The 17,111-nt window shown below is 51.5% G+C and overlaps 1 protein-coding gene across 1 annotated transcript; it reads right to left on the reverse strand.

Annotated features, from left to right (window-relative positions):
• Positions 1-9,656: 9,656 nt before the first annotated feature.
• Positions 9,657-14,885, reverse strand: LOC120381000 (ribonuclease-like). Its single transcript, XM_039499000.1, has 2 exons — positions 14,840-14,885; positions 9,657-10,579 (listed from the first exon to the last, which is right to left on the reverse strand). Exon 2 carries the CDS (start codon positions 10,553-10,555, stop codon positions 10,127-10,129), a length of 429 nt encoding a protein of 142 aa, XP_039354934.1. The 5' UTR covers positions 10,556-10,579; positions 14,840-14,885; the 3' UTR covers positions 9,657-10,126.
• Between the last annotated feature and the right edge of the window lie 2,226 nt (positions 14,886-17,111).

The following is a 17,111-nucleotide window of genomic DNA, read 5'->3' on the forward strand; positions in this document are numbered from 1 at the left end:
ACTGGCTCATGTGACTCAAGGCTCCATTTTGCTGTAAAATTCCACAGTGAAGACAAAGGGATTCTTACACCTGGAAAAGTCTATATAAGCCTGATGCTTCGTCTCCATCTTGTCTTCAATCCTGCTTCTGACCTCTGGAGGGACTTTGCTACAAACTGAAGCTCTGCACAAAGGACTGAAGGACCCATCCCAGTGGGGGATGTTTTCCAGAGACTCAATTTGAACCTGCAGTTTATGCCATCACTGCTGCAAGCCTGAACTAAGAACTTTGCCATTACTGTATGTAATTGATTCCATTTAACCAATTCTACCTCTCTTCTCTACCTTTTTCCCTTTGTAAATAAACCTTTAGATTTTAGATTCTAAAGGATTGGCAACAGCGTGATTTGTGGGTAAGATCTGATGTGTATATTGACCTGGGTCTGGGGCTTGGTCCTTTGGGATCGAGGGAACCTTTTTCTTTTATTGGGGTGTTGGTTTTCATAACCATTTATCCCCAGGACGAGTGCACTGGTGGTGATACTGGGAGACTGGAGTGTCTAAGGAAATTGCTTGTGTGACTTGTGGTTAGCCAGTGGGGTGAGACCAAAGTCCCTTTTGTCTGGCTGGTTTGGTTTGCCTTAGAGGTGGAAAAACCCCAGCCTAGGGCTGTGACTGCCCTGTTTGAGCAATTGGTCCTGATTTGGCACTCTCAGTTGGGTCCCGCCAGAACCGCTCCGTCACACCCTATCACCTTAGTATCTGAGCACCTCATAAGGTCTAATGTATTTCTTCTCACAGCCCCTCGGTGAGATAGAGCAGTGCTGTTATCCCCATTGTATGCATGGGGCACTGAGGCAAAGAGAGACTAATGCCAGATTTTTGAAGGTATTAAGGTACCTACTGGGATTTTCAAAAGTGCCCAGAAGGTTAGATGCTTTGTAATCCCCACTGGATGCCTAGTTGGATCTTTGGGTGCCTACAAACCTTTGAAACTCTGTCCCTAAGGCATGGGCCTGGGGTCATACAGGCAGTCCGTGGGTGGGTAGAACCCAGGTCTTTCAGGGCTTGCTCCCTATCCACTGGAGTAGCCCAGCTCTCTGCTGCGTGCTGTAGAAAAAGAGACCCTGATAGCTGGGAGCAAAACCAAGCTGGCCAGTTCTCGGAGACTCCAGCTATTAGTCCCAGGAGGTTGGGGTGGATGTCATGGCTGAAGAGTGAAAAGCACCACAGAGGTCAGGAAGGATGGAGATTAAGAGTTAGGTGAACAGTGATCACTTAACTCTCAAGGAGTGGCAGGGTCTGGCCCAGGCTGGGTTGTAGGGCAACACCTGCTGTGAAATTTTATATTTTAACTGAAAACCACTTTGTTTTGTCATTTTTTGTTCTGAGTTTGAAAAAAGGAAGGCATGAGAAAGTGTTGTATGAGTATCAGAGATGTTTATGCCTCAGATTTTTGGGTTTCAGCTGGATCCAGGCCAATTCCAGAGCAAAGAACAGAAACTGCAACCACAGAGTCCATAAAGTCAACAATTATTGTCATGGTTTGTATTATTCATGATATTGTATTATTGTGTCCCTAGCCTTTGCTTGCCAGAAGCTGGGAATGGGTGACAGGAGATGGATCACTTGATGATGACCTGTTCTGTTCACTCCCTCTGGGGCACCTGGCACTGGCCACTGTTGGAAGACAGGATACCGGGCTGGATGGACCTTTGGTCTGACCCAGTATGACCCTTCTTATGTGCTTATTCACCGACACCATCTGTGTGCTCAGCACTGTTCGGAATATGCCAGAAAATGCAGTCCCTGAGCCAATGTGTATAAAATGTGTAGCCCTGGAGAAGATGGCTCAGCTATTTAAGTATGAAGTGTGTCATTACTGAGCACCTGTTAATATCTATGAGTGGAGGCGCTGACAGCAATAGACGTTTTACCTGATTAAGGACTGCAAGATTTGACCCTCCAACTTTTTTTTCAAGAGGAAGAGCTGCCCAGAGCTCCTGTGCCTGTTTATTTCCCTTTCCTGCCTTCAGTAGCCCTGATATACCTGAAAAGAGTCAATTTTTTCTCAACTTTAAAACGTGGACTTTTCTTCATGCTTGGTTTTAAATATTCTCCTGTGAGAACTGCAACTCAGTCACCGGAGTATTTTTCTTAAGAGCCTTCTGGAAAGCAACTAGTCTTTAAACAGAAGTGAAAGCAGTGTTGCCAGCTCTCCTGGTTTTGTCAGAAGTCTCCTGATAATTATTGTTTTCCTTAAAGCCCCACTCCTGGTGTCCATTAGATCTATGATGATTTCACCCTTCACTCTTAAAAAAAAAAAAGAAGTTTCTAGCCCTCGTGACTGTGGAGAAAGCTTCACAATGTGACCACAGTGCACCCTAAAGGCTCAAAAAGCAGAAGGCAAATAAAAAGAACCCCAACGCGATTATTTTTACATAATCTCATGATTTTTGGTGGTTTTTGAACATTTGCAATTGGCAATACTGAGAAAGTGACTTGAAAGTGTCAGTTTCACTCCTATTTAAAGTCAGTTTCTAGCTTATTATTTGTAGTGGGGTAACACCCCTACAGCCCCAGGCAGGTGCAGTATAAGCTCATGGGGCCTGGCCATAGTAGGATGATTCCAAAGTTACATGATCTGTTCCAAGCTTGGTGAACTGCAAAAAGAAAATAGCCGAAATGATAGAAAGTAATTGTAGATTTTCCTGCAATTGCTTCAATTGTTGTTTTCAAGAGTAAGAATATACTTTACATTTTTAAATCTAACCAGTGTCCCTTAAGTGATGTGACGCAAGATGTCAGAACATGTTAGTGTTAGAGCTGAGTATTGGAGATTCTTTATATATATATCTAGTCAGCTAATTTTCAAGGTACTGTCTGCAAAATAACCAGAGTTTTCAGGTGCCTAAGTAGCCCCTGGAATCATGGTTAAAGTCAGGGGCGGCTCTATGTTTTTTGCCACCCCAAGCACAGCAGTGAGGCGGGCTGCGGTGGCACGCGTGCGGGTGGTCCACTGGTCACGCGGATTTGGTGGTGGTTCTGCGGGTGATCTGCCGGTCCCGCGCCTTCGGCGTACCCACCACTGAATTGCCACTGAAGCCGCAGGACTGGCGGACCTCCCGCAGGCATGCCGCCGAACGCTGCCTGACTGCTGCCCTCACACCAACTGGCACGTCCCCCCCGTGGCTTGCCGCCCCAGGCATGCGCTTGCTGCATTGGTGGCCTGGAGCCGCCCCTGGTTAAAGTTGTGTTCCCCTCCCCCCGCAACCAAAATCTTAAATGGGGTCCCTGCACGCTGCCCAGCCCCGCTGGCTCCCCAGATGTCGGTTGGTGGTTGGGATGTGACTTGCAGGCATCGGATACGATCCCCTCTTGCTCCTTGTGGTCTGGGGCAGCCTGTCACCATGACGGTTGGAAAGATCCTCCACACCCAGGGGAAGCTTTCACAACCCCTGGGCCCATGGGTTGAGGCTGAGGAAATGGGTGAAGGGACTGGGTTGGGGGTGTCTGACTTTAGGAGGGAAAATTTTCCACCCAAGGAGCTTAAGAGCTGGGGGAGGTGATGGGAAATGTCACAGCAGAAAGTGCCCAGGTTTAGAGCAATGTGTCCTGGCAAGAAGAGGACATCTGCCAGGGACTCCTCGCATCTCCCCGTTCCCCTACTCAAGTGCCGCGTGTGCCCCCCGCCACCCTCTACTTCAGGCTCTCCTGCAACTCCCCCCAATCTCTTCCCTTCCAGGGTCTCCATGTGCCCCCAGTGCCCTCTCTCCATACCAGGGTCCTCCATTCCCCCCTCATGCCAGGTGCTGCGTGCACCTCTGTTCCCACTTTCCCCCACTCCAGGGAATGATGCCTCCCCGGGGTGCCCAGGGTCATGAACCACCCCCTGCCCTTAGTGGAAGGGTCTGTGCCATCAGGCACAGCTTCCCAACTCCGCTGGCCATGGGTGACACAACCCCTCCCCTCTCGGCCACATGGATGTGATTGTCCCTCTGCGGTTGGGCAGAAGACAGAAGCGGAGCCTTGCAGGCAGGAGATGGGTCACCTGATAATTGCCCTGGTCTGTTCATTCCCCCCGAACCATCTGGCACCGTCAGCTGTCGGAGACAGGCCACAGCCCGTTGGTCTGACCCAGCATGGCCGTTCTTCTGGAGCAACAGGCACACACCAACCCCCGAACGTCCCCCTGCGGCGCCTGGCCCCAGCTCCACGGCACACATGGATGCACCGCACCAGTGTGGGTTACACTGAAATCCAGGGGAAGTTTATTTAACAGCACTTGGTGGAGTTGCAAGGAAAAGTAGTGGAAGCAAGTGGCTACATGGGAACTAAACCCAGAACCCACCTGGGAGAGCCCAGAGCAAGCTACAAGGACACGTTCTTGGCTAGGGGCATTTGCCCACCTGCAGCCTTTGCAGCAATGTCCAGCCAGGCTGGCTGGGACCCTCCGTTCACAGAGAGGACAATCTGAGGTTTGTCTCCTTGGGGAAGGATCAGGGTGTGTCTCAGTCCCCCCGTGACACCCCCTGTTGTCCATAGCAGGGGTAGGCACCCTATGGCACGGGTGCCAAAGGCGGCACGTGAGCTGATTTTCAGTGGCACTCACACTGCCAGGGTCCTGGCCACCGGTCCAGGGAGCTCTGCATTTTAATTTAATTTTAAAAGAATCTTCTAAAACATTTTAAAAACCTTATTTACTTTACATACAACAATAGTTTAGTTATATATTATAGACTTACAGAAAGAGACCATCTAAAAACGTTAAAATGACAGGCACGTGAACCCTTAAATCAGAGTGAATAAATGAAGACTCAGCACACCACTTCTGAAAGGTTGCTGACCCCTGGTCCATAGCCTAAACAGGGCACCCTCTCCCTGCGGGTTTTGTTTCTTTCCTTGTGACTTCAGACCCCATGGCTCTCAGCATCAGGCTCAGCAGGGCAAATAGGCCCCATTGAGAGCCCTAAAATGCCCCCAGACCCCCAAACACACCGACTCATTTTGCATTGGCAGGAAAGTGTTTTATTGCAAGAAGCAGCAAGGAAACAAACTCAGTGACAGCTTCCAGGGCCCTGCCTGGGACAATCTTCTCCCCACAACTTGCCCCCAATACCTAATGGATGCCGGGTGGGAGAGGGTGGCCGTACTGTACAATGGGCACCCGGCGAGGCGGGCGGTGGGCTGAGGCTGTGGGTCTCAGTGCCAGCTGAGGTGCCCGTATTTTCACTCGTGTGGATGGGAACCGGGCACCCAGTGTAGGAAATCCCCCCGCAGGCCCCGAGCTGCCGGCCTGTGGGATAAGAGGAGACGCTGAATGTCCCTGTGGAGACTCATGGCCGGCTTTGCCCAGCAGGGGCAAGGATGGGGCAGGAGAGCCCCCAGTGACAGAGGGCTGCCTAGGAGCAAAAGCAGGGAGTTTCTGGGTGTGCTAGGGGATAAGCAGGCCCAGGGCAGGATCCTGAAACAGCAAAAACCCCACAGCCTGAGAGCCTTGTGCACCTGCAATCCTCAACCCAATGTTTCCTCAAGAATGGAAATGGAACCCAGGAGTCCTGGTTCCCAGCCCCCCCTGCTCTAAGCCATGAGACTGCATTCCCCTTCCAGAGCCAGGGATAGAACCCAGGAGTTCTGGCTTCCAGACCAGCTGCTCTAAGCAACAGACCCCCCTCCCCCTCCAGAGCCAGGGAAAGAATGCAGAAGTCCTGATTCCCCACTCCTCTAACCACATGGCCCTGGTGCCCCAGTGAATCTACCCCCATACTGGTGCCCTGGGTCCCCATAACCACCACAACCCCCTGCCCCATTCAGTCTCTGCCCAGGTTCCCTGCCCAGGTCCCTGGGCATGGAGAGGGGCAGCGACCCTGCCAAGGGAGAGGCAGGCCTGGCTGCTGGAGACATCCATGGCCAGCAAAGCTAGTGGGAGCCAGGTCCTGCCCTCCCAGCACCACCTGAGCTCCAGAGCCTGGAGGAAGGGCAAGGGCTGGAGGGGATGTGGGGTGCAGTAGTCTCTGCTGGGTGTGTGTCCTGCCCCTGCAGTGTGTGTGTGTGTGTGTGTTTGTGTGAGAGAGAGAGAGAGAGCGAGAGTGCCAGAGCCAGAGTTTGCATGGGAATATGTCTGTACAGTGTGTATGAGTATGTGTGTTTGTGTGCAGTGTGTACGAGTATATGAGCAGTGGATGTATGTGTGTGTATGTCTGAGCAGTGCGTATGAGTATGTGTGTGAGCAGAGTGTATGTGAACGCATCTGGGTGGGGAGTGTGTTCGTGTATGTGTGTCTGTCTGTGTGTGAGTCCAGGTGTGTGTGCTGTTAGTGTTAGGGTTGCCAACTTTCTGACCGAACTCTCTGTGTCTCCTTGTCACTAACTGATCCCCTGATGTGTCTTGTTGGAGTAGGGGAGGCCGGGCTGGGCCCAGGGGGATCTGGGACAGGCCAGGCTGGCTGGGCCCAGGGGGATCTGGGACAGGCCAGGCTGGCTGGGCCCAGCGGGATCTGGGGCAGGCCAGGCTGGCTGGGCCCAGCGGGATCTGGGGCAGGCCGGGCTGGCTGGGCCCAGGGGGATTCAGGGCTGGCTGGGCCCAGCAGGATCTGGGACAGGTCAGGCTGGCTGGGTCCAGGGGGTTCTGGGGCAGGCCGGGCTGGCTGGGCCCAGGGGGATCTGGGGCAGGCCAGGCTGGCTGGGCCCAGGGGGATCTGGGGCAGGCCGGGCTGGCTGGGCCCAGCGGGATCTGGGTCAGGCCAGGCTGGCTGGATACACTGTCCAGTCTGATGCTCAGTTTCTTCTCTGTCTTTCCCCCAGACCAGCCCAGACCCCACAGATAACGACCGAGGAGGGGCAGGCCCCAGGACTGGTTCCCAGCCACCCCTCTCCACTGGCATCAGCTATGGGGCCCTGCCAGGTCCCCTCTGCACTGGATCCTGTCCCATTCCCCTGCATGACCCCGTCAGCCTGGATCAGCCCAAGCCCATCCCCTCTGGCTCGCCAGGTGTCAGTTGGTGGTTGGGACATTGCTGGACCCTTGCCTGTGGTCTGGGGCCTAGATCTGACCCTATCGGGGCTGCCCATGAGCCTAGCAGTGTGGCCTGGGCAGGGTAACACCCGAGGGCCCATTGCGCACTGCCCAACCCGGCTGGCTCGCCAGGTGTCGGTTGGTGGTTGGGATGTTGCAGGCGTCAGACACGATCCCCTCTTGCTCCCTGTGGACTGGGGCAGGCAACTGTCCCCATGACGGCTTGGAAAACCCTGTACACACAGGGGAAGCTTTCACAACCCCGGGGCCCTTACCCACCCGGGGCTCCTCGCATCTCCCCTTTCCGCCCCCAAGCTCCGTGGGTGCCCCCCCACTTCAGGGTCCCCTGCAACTCCCCCCAATCTCTTCCTTCCCAGGGTCTCCATATACCCCCCATTGTGCCCTCCCCAGACCAGGGTCCCCCATTCCCTCCTCCTGCCAGGGGCTGCATGCACCTCTGTTCCCACTTTGCCCCATGCCACAGGGTGACTCCTCCCCAGGGTGCCCAGGGCTGTAAGCCACCCCCTACCCTTATCAGGAGGGTCTATGACAGCTGGGGGCAGCTCCCTGACTCCACTGGCCAAGGGTGACACAAACCCTCCCCTCTCGGCGAACGCTGTCCCTCTCCAGGTGGGCAGAAGCCAGAAGATGGGCCTGGCTGGCAGGGGATGGATCACTCTATAACTGCCTGGCTCTGTCCATTGCCCCCGCACCATCTGGCACCAGCCGCTGTCAGAGACAGGCCACTGGCTCGTTCGTCTGACCAAGGATGGCCGTTCTTCTGGAGCAACAGGCACATGTCAACCCCTGAGTGTCCCCCTGTGGTGCCCAACTCAGGTCCCTCTCTGGTCACCAGGCCTGCCAACAGCAATTCCGAGCCCCAGGGTAGAACATTCAATGCCCACCCCCTCCAGAAAGGGGTGGCTAAGGTTTATGACGCTACTTCTTATCCTATTTATAACAATTTAGAACCCACTATAGGAAGGTTGTGGCGTTGCTTGATGTAATTAACTTTTTTTCCAGTTACAGCACCAGTATTATACAAATTGTGAGCCTAAATATAAGATGTAGAATTTGTTATTTTGAATTATATATTTACATTAATATATATATTAATATACGCATAGTGATCAATGGCTCCAACTGGCAGCCGGTATCAAGCAGAGTGCCCCAAGGGTCGGTTCTGGGTCCGGTTTTGTTCAATATCTTCATTAATGATCTGGAGATGGCATGGACTGCACCCTCAGCAAGTTTGCAGATGACACTAAACTGGGAGGAGTGGTTGATACGCTGGAGGGTAGGGATAGGATACAGAGGGACCTAGACAAATTAGAGGATTTGGCCAAAAGAAATCTGATGAAGTTCAACAAGGACAAGTGCACAGTCCTGCACTTAGGACGGAATGAATCCCATTCACTGTTACAGACTAAGGACCGAATGGCTGGGCAGCAGTTCTGCAGAAAAGGACCTAGGGGTTACAGTGGACGAGAAGTTGGATGTGAGTCAACAGTGTGCCCTTCATGAACCCCAGTTTGGGAACCACTGATCTAGACTGTTCTCAGTGGTACCAGATGGCAGAACAAGGAGCAATGGTCTCAAGTTGCAGTGGGGGAGGTTTAGGCTGGATATTAGGAAAAACTTTTTCACTAGGAGGGTGGTGAAGCACTGGAATGGGTTCCCTAGGGAGGTGGTGGAATCTCCTTCCTTAGAGGTTTTTAAGGTCAGGCTTGACAAAGCCCTGGCTGGGATGATTTAGTTGGGTTTGGTCCTGCTTTGAGCAGGGGGTTGGACTAGATGATCTCCTGAGGTCCCTTCCAACCCTGATATTCTATGATTCTATGAAATATGTCATGGAATGAAATTGGAGAGAGTGCAGTGGAGGGCAACGAAAATGATTAGGGGACTGGAGCACATGATTTATGAGGAGAGGCTGAGGGAACTGGGATTATTTAGTCTGCAGAAGAGAAGAATGAGTGGGATTTGATAGAAGCCTTCAACTACTTAGTATGAAATTAATTCTTTATAGGCTATGAAGGATCGCATACAGTACATATGCTATGGAAGAGGAAGTTGAAATAAAACATACAATACAAATTTTCATTGCTCGGAAAAATATTGGAATTTATCTTATATTGAGAGGAAAAATCATTTGTGTGCATGTGCTGAATGTGGGGCTTTGTCTCTTTGGCCAGAGACCAATCCTATTGATAGTGAAATACTGAACTGCCTGAAAACATCGTAGCCAAAGATGCATCATGGCCATAGGCTGCGTGGTTGGATGCCCTCTTCTGGCATGGCCAGGGCATCTACATGCCCGCCTGGCTGCCTTCATTGGTGCTGGTACCACTCCACGTGTGCCTAGGAGCTCTGCTGCCTGCCCGGGCAACTGCCCCCTTTGTGCCCCTTTGGCTGGCCTGCTGGTCACCGCCCCCCCCCCCCCGGACGCACAGCACTGGCATGGGCTACACTGAAATCCAGGGGAAGTTTATTTATCAGCGCTTGGTGGAGTCACAAGGAAAAGTACTGGAAGCAAATGGCTACATGGGAACTAAGCCCAGAGCCCGCCTGGGAGAGCCCAGAGCGAGCTAAGAGGACACGTTCCTGGCTGATGAAGTTTGCTCACCCACAGCCTTTGCAGCGCTGTCCAGCCAGGCTTTCAGAGACAGGCCAAGCACACCAATTCGTTTTGCATCGGCAGGAAAGTGTTTTATTGCAAGAAGCAGCAAGGAAACAAAACTCAGTGACAGCTTCCAGGGCCCCGCCTGGGACAATCTTCTGCCCACAACCTGTCCCCCAATACCCAATTTATGCCAGGTGGGAGGGGGCAGCCATACTATATAATGGACACCCAGCGAGGCAGGTGCTGGGCTTAGGCTGGTGGTCTCAGTGCCTGCTGCGGGAGCTGGGCACCTAGATTTTCACTCGTGCAGATGGGAACTGGGCACCCAGCATGGGAAACCCCCCCGCAGGCCTGAAGCTGCCGGCCTGTGGGAAAAGGGGAGACACTCAATGTATTTGTGGAAAACATTGTCCCAGGAGGGGCAGGGAGAGGGATGGGGCAGGAAAGCCCCCAGCAGCGAAAGCGGGGGAACAGGGGCCCCCCTGCTCCCAGCCCATGGCCAGAGCCCGGGGTCTACAGGATTCTGTCGAAGTGTACGGGCAGCCTCTGCCTACAGGCCACGCGGATCCTGCGGTTCCGGACTGTGGCCCTGTAAACACAGCGCCCCGGGCGGGAGCCGGGCCTCACCCGGCAGACGGTGAGGCTGAAGGCTGCGTTACTGTCGCAGTTGCGTCCGCGGCATCTCCCTGCATAAGTGCAGATGGCCTGGACCTGGTTGGCGGGGGCGTGGACGAAGGTGTTGGTGGGTTTGCAGACAGGGCGGGTCAGCCCTCGGCGCTGCATTATGCGGTTGCAGTAGAGCCGATCGTTGCCACTCTTGGGGAAGTCAACATGTCGGTTCAGGAACTGCCGGTAGTTGGCGCCTTCGCTGAGCTGGGCCAGGCAGGCGGCCAGCAGGACCAGGGTCAGGAAGAGCAAGGGGTGGGGTCCCTTTGGGGCCATCGCTGTGTCTATCACTGGATCAATCTGCAGTGGGGAGAGGGGGGAGATGGATGAAGACAGCGTGGGGTGGGAATCTGCCTTCTCCATGGAACCTCCTGGGCCTGAACCCCTCCCCCTGCCAGGCCATTCCACCCCTTAAGCTTCATGACCCCAACTGAGATCAGGGTCCTTGTTGTGTCAGATGGAAGCAGATTTCTGGCACTTAACATTAAAAAGGTCGTAGAGCAGTTTTTAAACTAAGGGTTGGGGGAAAAGCTGACAGGTGTGGAAGAGCACATGATTCGGACAGAGACATCCCTTAGGGGAGGATCTACTTGTGACAGTGTACCCCATAAGGCTTTATGGGGGGTGCTTACAAAGGTATATCTGATGTAACTGGAATAGAGTGTTACATGGCATATGTAGCAAAACTCTATTCCAGTTACATCATATATACCTTTGTAAGCACCCCCAATAAAGCCTTATGGGGTACACTGTCACACTACTAATGGAGATTCACTGTGTCCTAGTAAGGAGGAGAGGACGGAAGATGATAAAATACAGGTAGGATCTGATGAGAAACAATCAAATGAAAAAAAGTCTCATTCAGTTACATCATGTAATGGCAGACAGCTAACTGGTGACAAGTTTTTAAAGTGCTATATACAAATGCTAGAAGTCTAAATAATAAGATGGGTGAACTAGAGTGCCTTGTATTAAATGAGGAGATTGACATAATAGGCATCACAGAAACTTGGTGGAATTGGGATAATCAATGGGACACAGTAATACCAGGGTACAAAATATATCGGAAGGACAGAACAGGTGGTGCTGGTGGGGGAATGGCACTATATGTGAAAGAAAATGTAGAATCGAAGTAAAAATCTTAAATGAACCAAACAGTACCGTCGAATCTCTATGGATAGTAATTCCATTCTTGAACAATTAGAATACAGCAGTAGGGATATATTGCTGACCACCTGATCAGGATGGTGATAGTCACTGTGAAATGCTCAGGGAGATTAGAGAGGCTACTAAAATAAAAAAACTCAATAATAGAGGAGGATTTCAACTATCCCTGTATTGACTGGGTAGAATCATAGAATATGAGGATTGGAAGGGACCTCAGGAGGTCATCTAGTCCAACCCCCTGCTCAAAGCAGGACCAATCCCCAGACAGATTTTTGCCCCAAATCCCTGAATGCCCCTCCAAAATTGAACTCACCACCCTGGGTTTAACAGGCCAATGCTCAAACAACTGAGCTATCCCTCCCCTGTGCGTGCTACTACAGGATGGAATATAGAGATAAAGTTTCTTGACACCTTAATTGACTGCTTCTTGGAGCAGCTAGTCCTGGAACCCACCAGAGGAGAGGCAATTCCTGATTCAGTCCTAAGTGGAGCACAGCATCAGGTCCAAGAGGTGAATATAGCTGGACCCCTTGGTAATAGTGACCATAATATAATTAAAATTAACATTTATGTGGCAGGGAAAACACCACAGTGGCTGAACACTGTAGCGTTTAATTTCAGAAAGAGGAACTATACAAAAAGGAGGATGTTAGTTAAACAGAAATTAAAAGGTAAAGGGCCAAAAGTGAAATCCTTGCAAGCTGCACGGAAACTTTTTATAGACACCATAATAGATGCTCCACTTAAATGTAACCCCCAAATTAAACACCATAGTAAGAGAACCAAAAATGAGCCACACTGGCTAAACAACAAAGTAAAAGAAGCAGTGAGAGGCAAAAAGACTTCCTTTAAAAAGTGGAAGTTAAATCCTAGTGAGGAAAATAGAAAGGAGCATAAACTCTGGCAAATGAAGTGCAAAACTGTAATTAGGAAGGCCAAAAAAGAATTTGAAGAACAGTTAGCCAAAGACTCCAAAAGTAATAGCAACATTTTTTTAAGTACCTCAGAAGCAGGAAGCCTGCTAAACAACTAGAGGGGCCACTGGATGATCAAGATGCTAAAGGAGCACTCAAGGGGGATAAGGCCATTGCGGAGAAACTAAATGAATTCTTTGCATCGGTCTTCATGGATGAGGATGTGAGGGAGGTTCCCAAACCTGAGCCATTCTCTTTAGGGAACAAATTGATAAATTAAACAGTAATAAGTCACCAGGACCAGATAGGATTCACCCAGGAGTTCTGAAGAAACTCAAATGTAAAACTGCAGAACTACTAACTGTAGTCTGTAACCTATAATTTAAATTAGCATCTGTACCAAATGACTGGAGGATAGCTAATGTGATGCCAATTTTTTAAAAGGGCTTCAGAGGTGAGCCCCACAATTACAGGCCGGTAAGCCTGACTTCCATACTGGGCAAACTGTTTGAAACTATAGTAAAGAACAGAAGTGTCAGACACCTAGATGAACATAATTTTGGGGGAATAGTCAACATGGTTTTTGTAAAGGCAAATCATGCCTCACCAATCTACTAGAAATCTTTGGGGGCGGGGATCAAAAAGCATGTGGACAATGGGGATCCAGTGGTTATAGTGTATTTAGACTTTCAGAAAATCTTTGACAAGGTGCCTTGCCAAAGGCTCTTAAGCAAAGTAAGCAGTCATGGGATAAGAGGGCAGGTCCTCTCATGGATTAGTAATTGGTTAAAAGATAGGAAACAAAGGGTAGGAATAAATGGTTAGTTCTCAGAACGGAGAGAGGTAAATAGTGGTGTCCACCAGGGGTCTGTACCTGAACCAGTCCTATTCAACATATTCATACATGATCTGGGAAAGGGGGTAAACAGTGAGGTGGCAAAGTGTTAAGATGATACAAAATTACAAGGGTAGTTAAGTCCAAAGCAGACTGTGAAGAATTGCAAAGAGATCTCACAAAACTGGGTGACTGGGCATGAAAATGGTAGATGAAATTCAATGTTGATAAATGCAAAGTAATGCACATTGGAAAACATAATCCTAACTATACATATACAATGATGGGGTCTAAATTAGCTGTTACCACTCAAGAAAGAACCTTGGAGTCATTGTGGATAGTTCCCTACAAACATCCACTCAATGTGCAGCAGCAGTCAAAAAAGCTAAGAGAATGTTGGGAATCATTAAGAAAGGGATAGATAATAAGACATGTTGCCTCTATATAATATCACGTTGCCTCTATATAAATCCAAGGTACGCCCACATCTTGAATACTGCGTGCAGATGTGGCCACCCTATCTCACAAAAGATATATTGTACTTGGAAAAGGTTCAGAAAAAGGCAACAAAAATGATTAGGGGTATGAAATGGCTGCTGTATGAGGATTGATTAATAAGACTGAGACTTTTTAGCATGGAAAAGAGATGACTAAGGGGGGATATGACAGAGGTCTGTAAAATCATGACTGGTGTGGAGAAAGTAAATAATGAAGTGTTATTTACTCCTTCTCATAACACAGAAACTGGGGGCCACCAAATGAAATTAATAGGCAGCAGGTTTAAAACAAACAAAAGGAAGGATTTTTTCACACAACGTACAGTCAACCTGTGGCACTCCTTGACAGAGGATGTTATGAAGCCCAAGACTATAACAGGGTTCAGAAAAAAACTAAAATTCATGGAGGATACGTCCATCAATGGCTATTAGCTAGGATGGGCAGGGTGGTGTCCCTAGCCTCTGTTTGCCAGAAGCTGGGAATGGGCCACATTCTGGCAGGTGCTGCACAGACCCCGACTGAGATGAAGGCCCCTTTTTGCTCGGAGTGTCCCAGACACAGAGTGAAATGCAGGCAGAGCTCACGCTGCACAGGGAGCAGGGAAGGGAAGGGTTCTTCTCCCCCTGTTACAGGTGAGGAAGCTGAGCAGTGAAAAGTTAACGTTGGGGGTTTTCAGCTCCCTCTGGGTTCCCAAGTCCCATGGACACACCTCAGGGTTTGGCCTGCATCTGGGGGGGCTTGGAAATCCACATCCTAAGAAACAGGGAATGAACCCCAGGCTCCTAGACCCAGTGGGGGCACACAACGAGCAGAGCAGCTGGCCAGGAACTGAACTCAGCGTTACTGCTTTGTCTGCAGTGTATCCATTGTCCTGACTCCCAGTCCCAGCCGCCCTTCCTCTGACCACTAGATGCCACTCGCCACCCAGAGCTAGGGCGAGAACCCAGGAATCCTGACATACCCTCTCCCCAGCATGTTCCTCTCACTCTCTTGCCAAGTTTCTGATCTCAGTCCCCAGGGTCAATGCAGAGTCACTCCCTGAGTGCAATTGGGTCAGGGCTGGATTCTGCTCCCAGCCCCACTGGGTCAATCCACAGTGGCCCTCCCTCTGCTTTTCCCCCCTGGCTGTGTCTGTTCTCAGCTCACCTGAGTCCTGGGGCTCCCGTCAGAGATGGATCCAGTTGCCAGCAGAGCTGAAAGTTTCTAATTCTCCTTCCCTCCACCAAGCCCCTTATATAAAGCCCGACCAGTGGGAAGGAGTGGGGCAGCTCCTCCCACTGAGGGGCCCAGAAGGGCTGGGTGTGGCAGGGAGTTAGGGGGGAAGCAGGCACAGGGCAGGGTCCTGAGACACTGAGAACCCCACATCCCCTGTATCTGGTGCACCTGAACCCCGGGGTTCTGGCTTCCAGCCTGCCCGAGCTCTAATCCACAAGACCCCACTCCCCTCCCAGAGCCTGGTTCGAACCCAGGTGTCCTTACCCAGCTGCCCAGTGAACCTACCCTGTAACAGGTATAACCTGGGTGCCCTGGGTACCCCATAACCACAATCCCCCCCAGACTCTCCCCAGGTTTCCTGAGCAGGTCATCAAAAGAGGGGCAGCGACCCATGCAGGGGAGGGGCAGGCCTGGCCTGTGCCCAGCAGATTCTTGGATCACAGTCCTCCCCCCACCCCCTAGCTGCACCTGAACCCCAGGGCCAGGGGGAAGGGTGAGGGCTGGAGGGGACATGGGCGGGATGGGAACTGGCTGGGGCTTGGTGTCCTGTCTCCTGGGTCTGTGTCCTGCCCTCTGCAGAGTGTATGTGTTTGTGTGTGAGTGAGTGAACAGTGTGCAGGTGTGTGTGTGTGAGCAGTGTGTATGTGGGCAGTGTGTATGGGTGTGCATGAGTGTGTGTGTCTGTGCTGAGAGTGTCTCTGGGTGTGTAACACAACGGCTGGAGAGTTTGTGGTGCCAGGGGAGTGTTACAGAGCTGACTGGACACAGCACAGTGAGTAGCCGCATACTGGATGGCCCCTGGCTGCCTGCGACGCCCCACCCAGGGCTGGCTCTCCTCCGGGCCAGGGTATTCTCTGCCCGACTGCCAGGCCTGTGCAGTGTCACTGAACTGAAATAAATACCATGTCTGTGTTCGTGTCCGTGTCCGTGTCCGTGTGTGTGTGTGTGTGTGTGTTCTCTCTCAGTGTGTTTGTGTCATGCTGGGCCTGAAGGTGCATTTGTCCCTGTGTCTGATTGATCTGGGGCTTCTCACCACTGGATCTTGTCACCATCTAATCCCCTGATATGTCCTGTTGGAACAGGGGGGCTGGGATGGATGGGCCCAGTGGGGTGCTGAGAACCATTGACCCAAACTGTAAGCCTTGTGTATAATGGAAACCACTTCATGCAAGGGGGTGCGGCAGCCAGGCCCCTCTGCGCCGGTGCCTGTCCCATTCACCCTGCAGTGTCCCCCTGGTGCTCACTGGCTCGGGGCTTTGACACCCCTCCATCTGGCCCTGACGGGGGCTGCCCATGACCCCGGCAGCCTGGACTGGCCCTAGCCCCATCCCAGGCAGCCAGATGCAAGGTGAGACCTCTGTGTCCATGGATTGCTGCAGCTAGAAGGGCGAATGCAATCCTTCGGGTGAGAAACAGGGGCGCAGCGCTGCAATGCATGGACCCAAGGAGCCAAAGGTGTTAACATGACCCTGAAAGAGTCCAACAGTCAATAGTATTAATGAAGGTTCGGGGTTTGGTATCCAGAGATCTCAGCCTGCTCCATCCCATGGCAAACCCACCGCTCTGGATATTGTTTAACATGCTGTTAAGGCTCAGGAAAAGAAGGACAAACAATTAAAGCATGTAACATGGCTTTCATTTCAATGGCATCCTTTATTCCCCGTCACAGGCAGGCTTTGCGATGGTATAAAATATGGCCGTGGCTGTCTCCATTGGAGAGAAGAGCTGCTAGTAGTGTGTGTGTGTTTGTGTGTGTGACAGATGTGCAGGAGAGTGTCTCTGGGTGTGTAACACAACCCCGGTAGAGTTTGTGGTGCCAGGGGAATGTTACGGAGCTGACCGGACACAACACCCCGGAACAGATTGTAATTTCATCCTGGATGGCCTCTGGTTGCCCGGGGTATCCTCTGCCCAACCTGCCAACCCTGTGCAGTGTCACTGAACTAAAATAAATTGTGTTCGTGTGTGTGCAAAGTGCATGTGTGTGTATGGGTGTTTTGTCAGTGTGTTTATGTCACTCTGTACCTGGGGTGCATTTGTGCCTGTGTCTGGCTGATCTCGGGCTTTCTCACCAGTGATCTTGTCGCCATCTGAACCCCTGTTATAATAGGGGAGGCCAGGCTTGGCCTAGGGGGATCTGGAACAGGCCGGGCTGGCTGGGCCCAGGGGGATCCAGTGCAGACTGGGGTGGCTGGATACACTG

Source organism: Mauremys reevesii, linkage group 13, assembly GCF_016161935.1.
Source record: "Mauremys reevesii isolate NIE-2019 linkage group 13, ASM1616193v1, whole genome shotgun sequence".
Taxonomy (NCBI): Eukaryota; Metazoa; Chordata; order Testudines; family Geoemydidae; genus Mauremys; species Mauremys reevesii.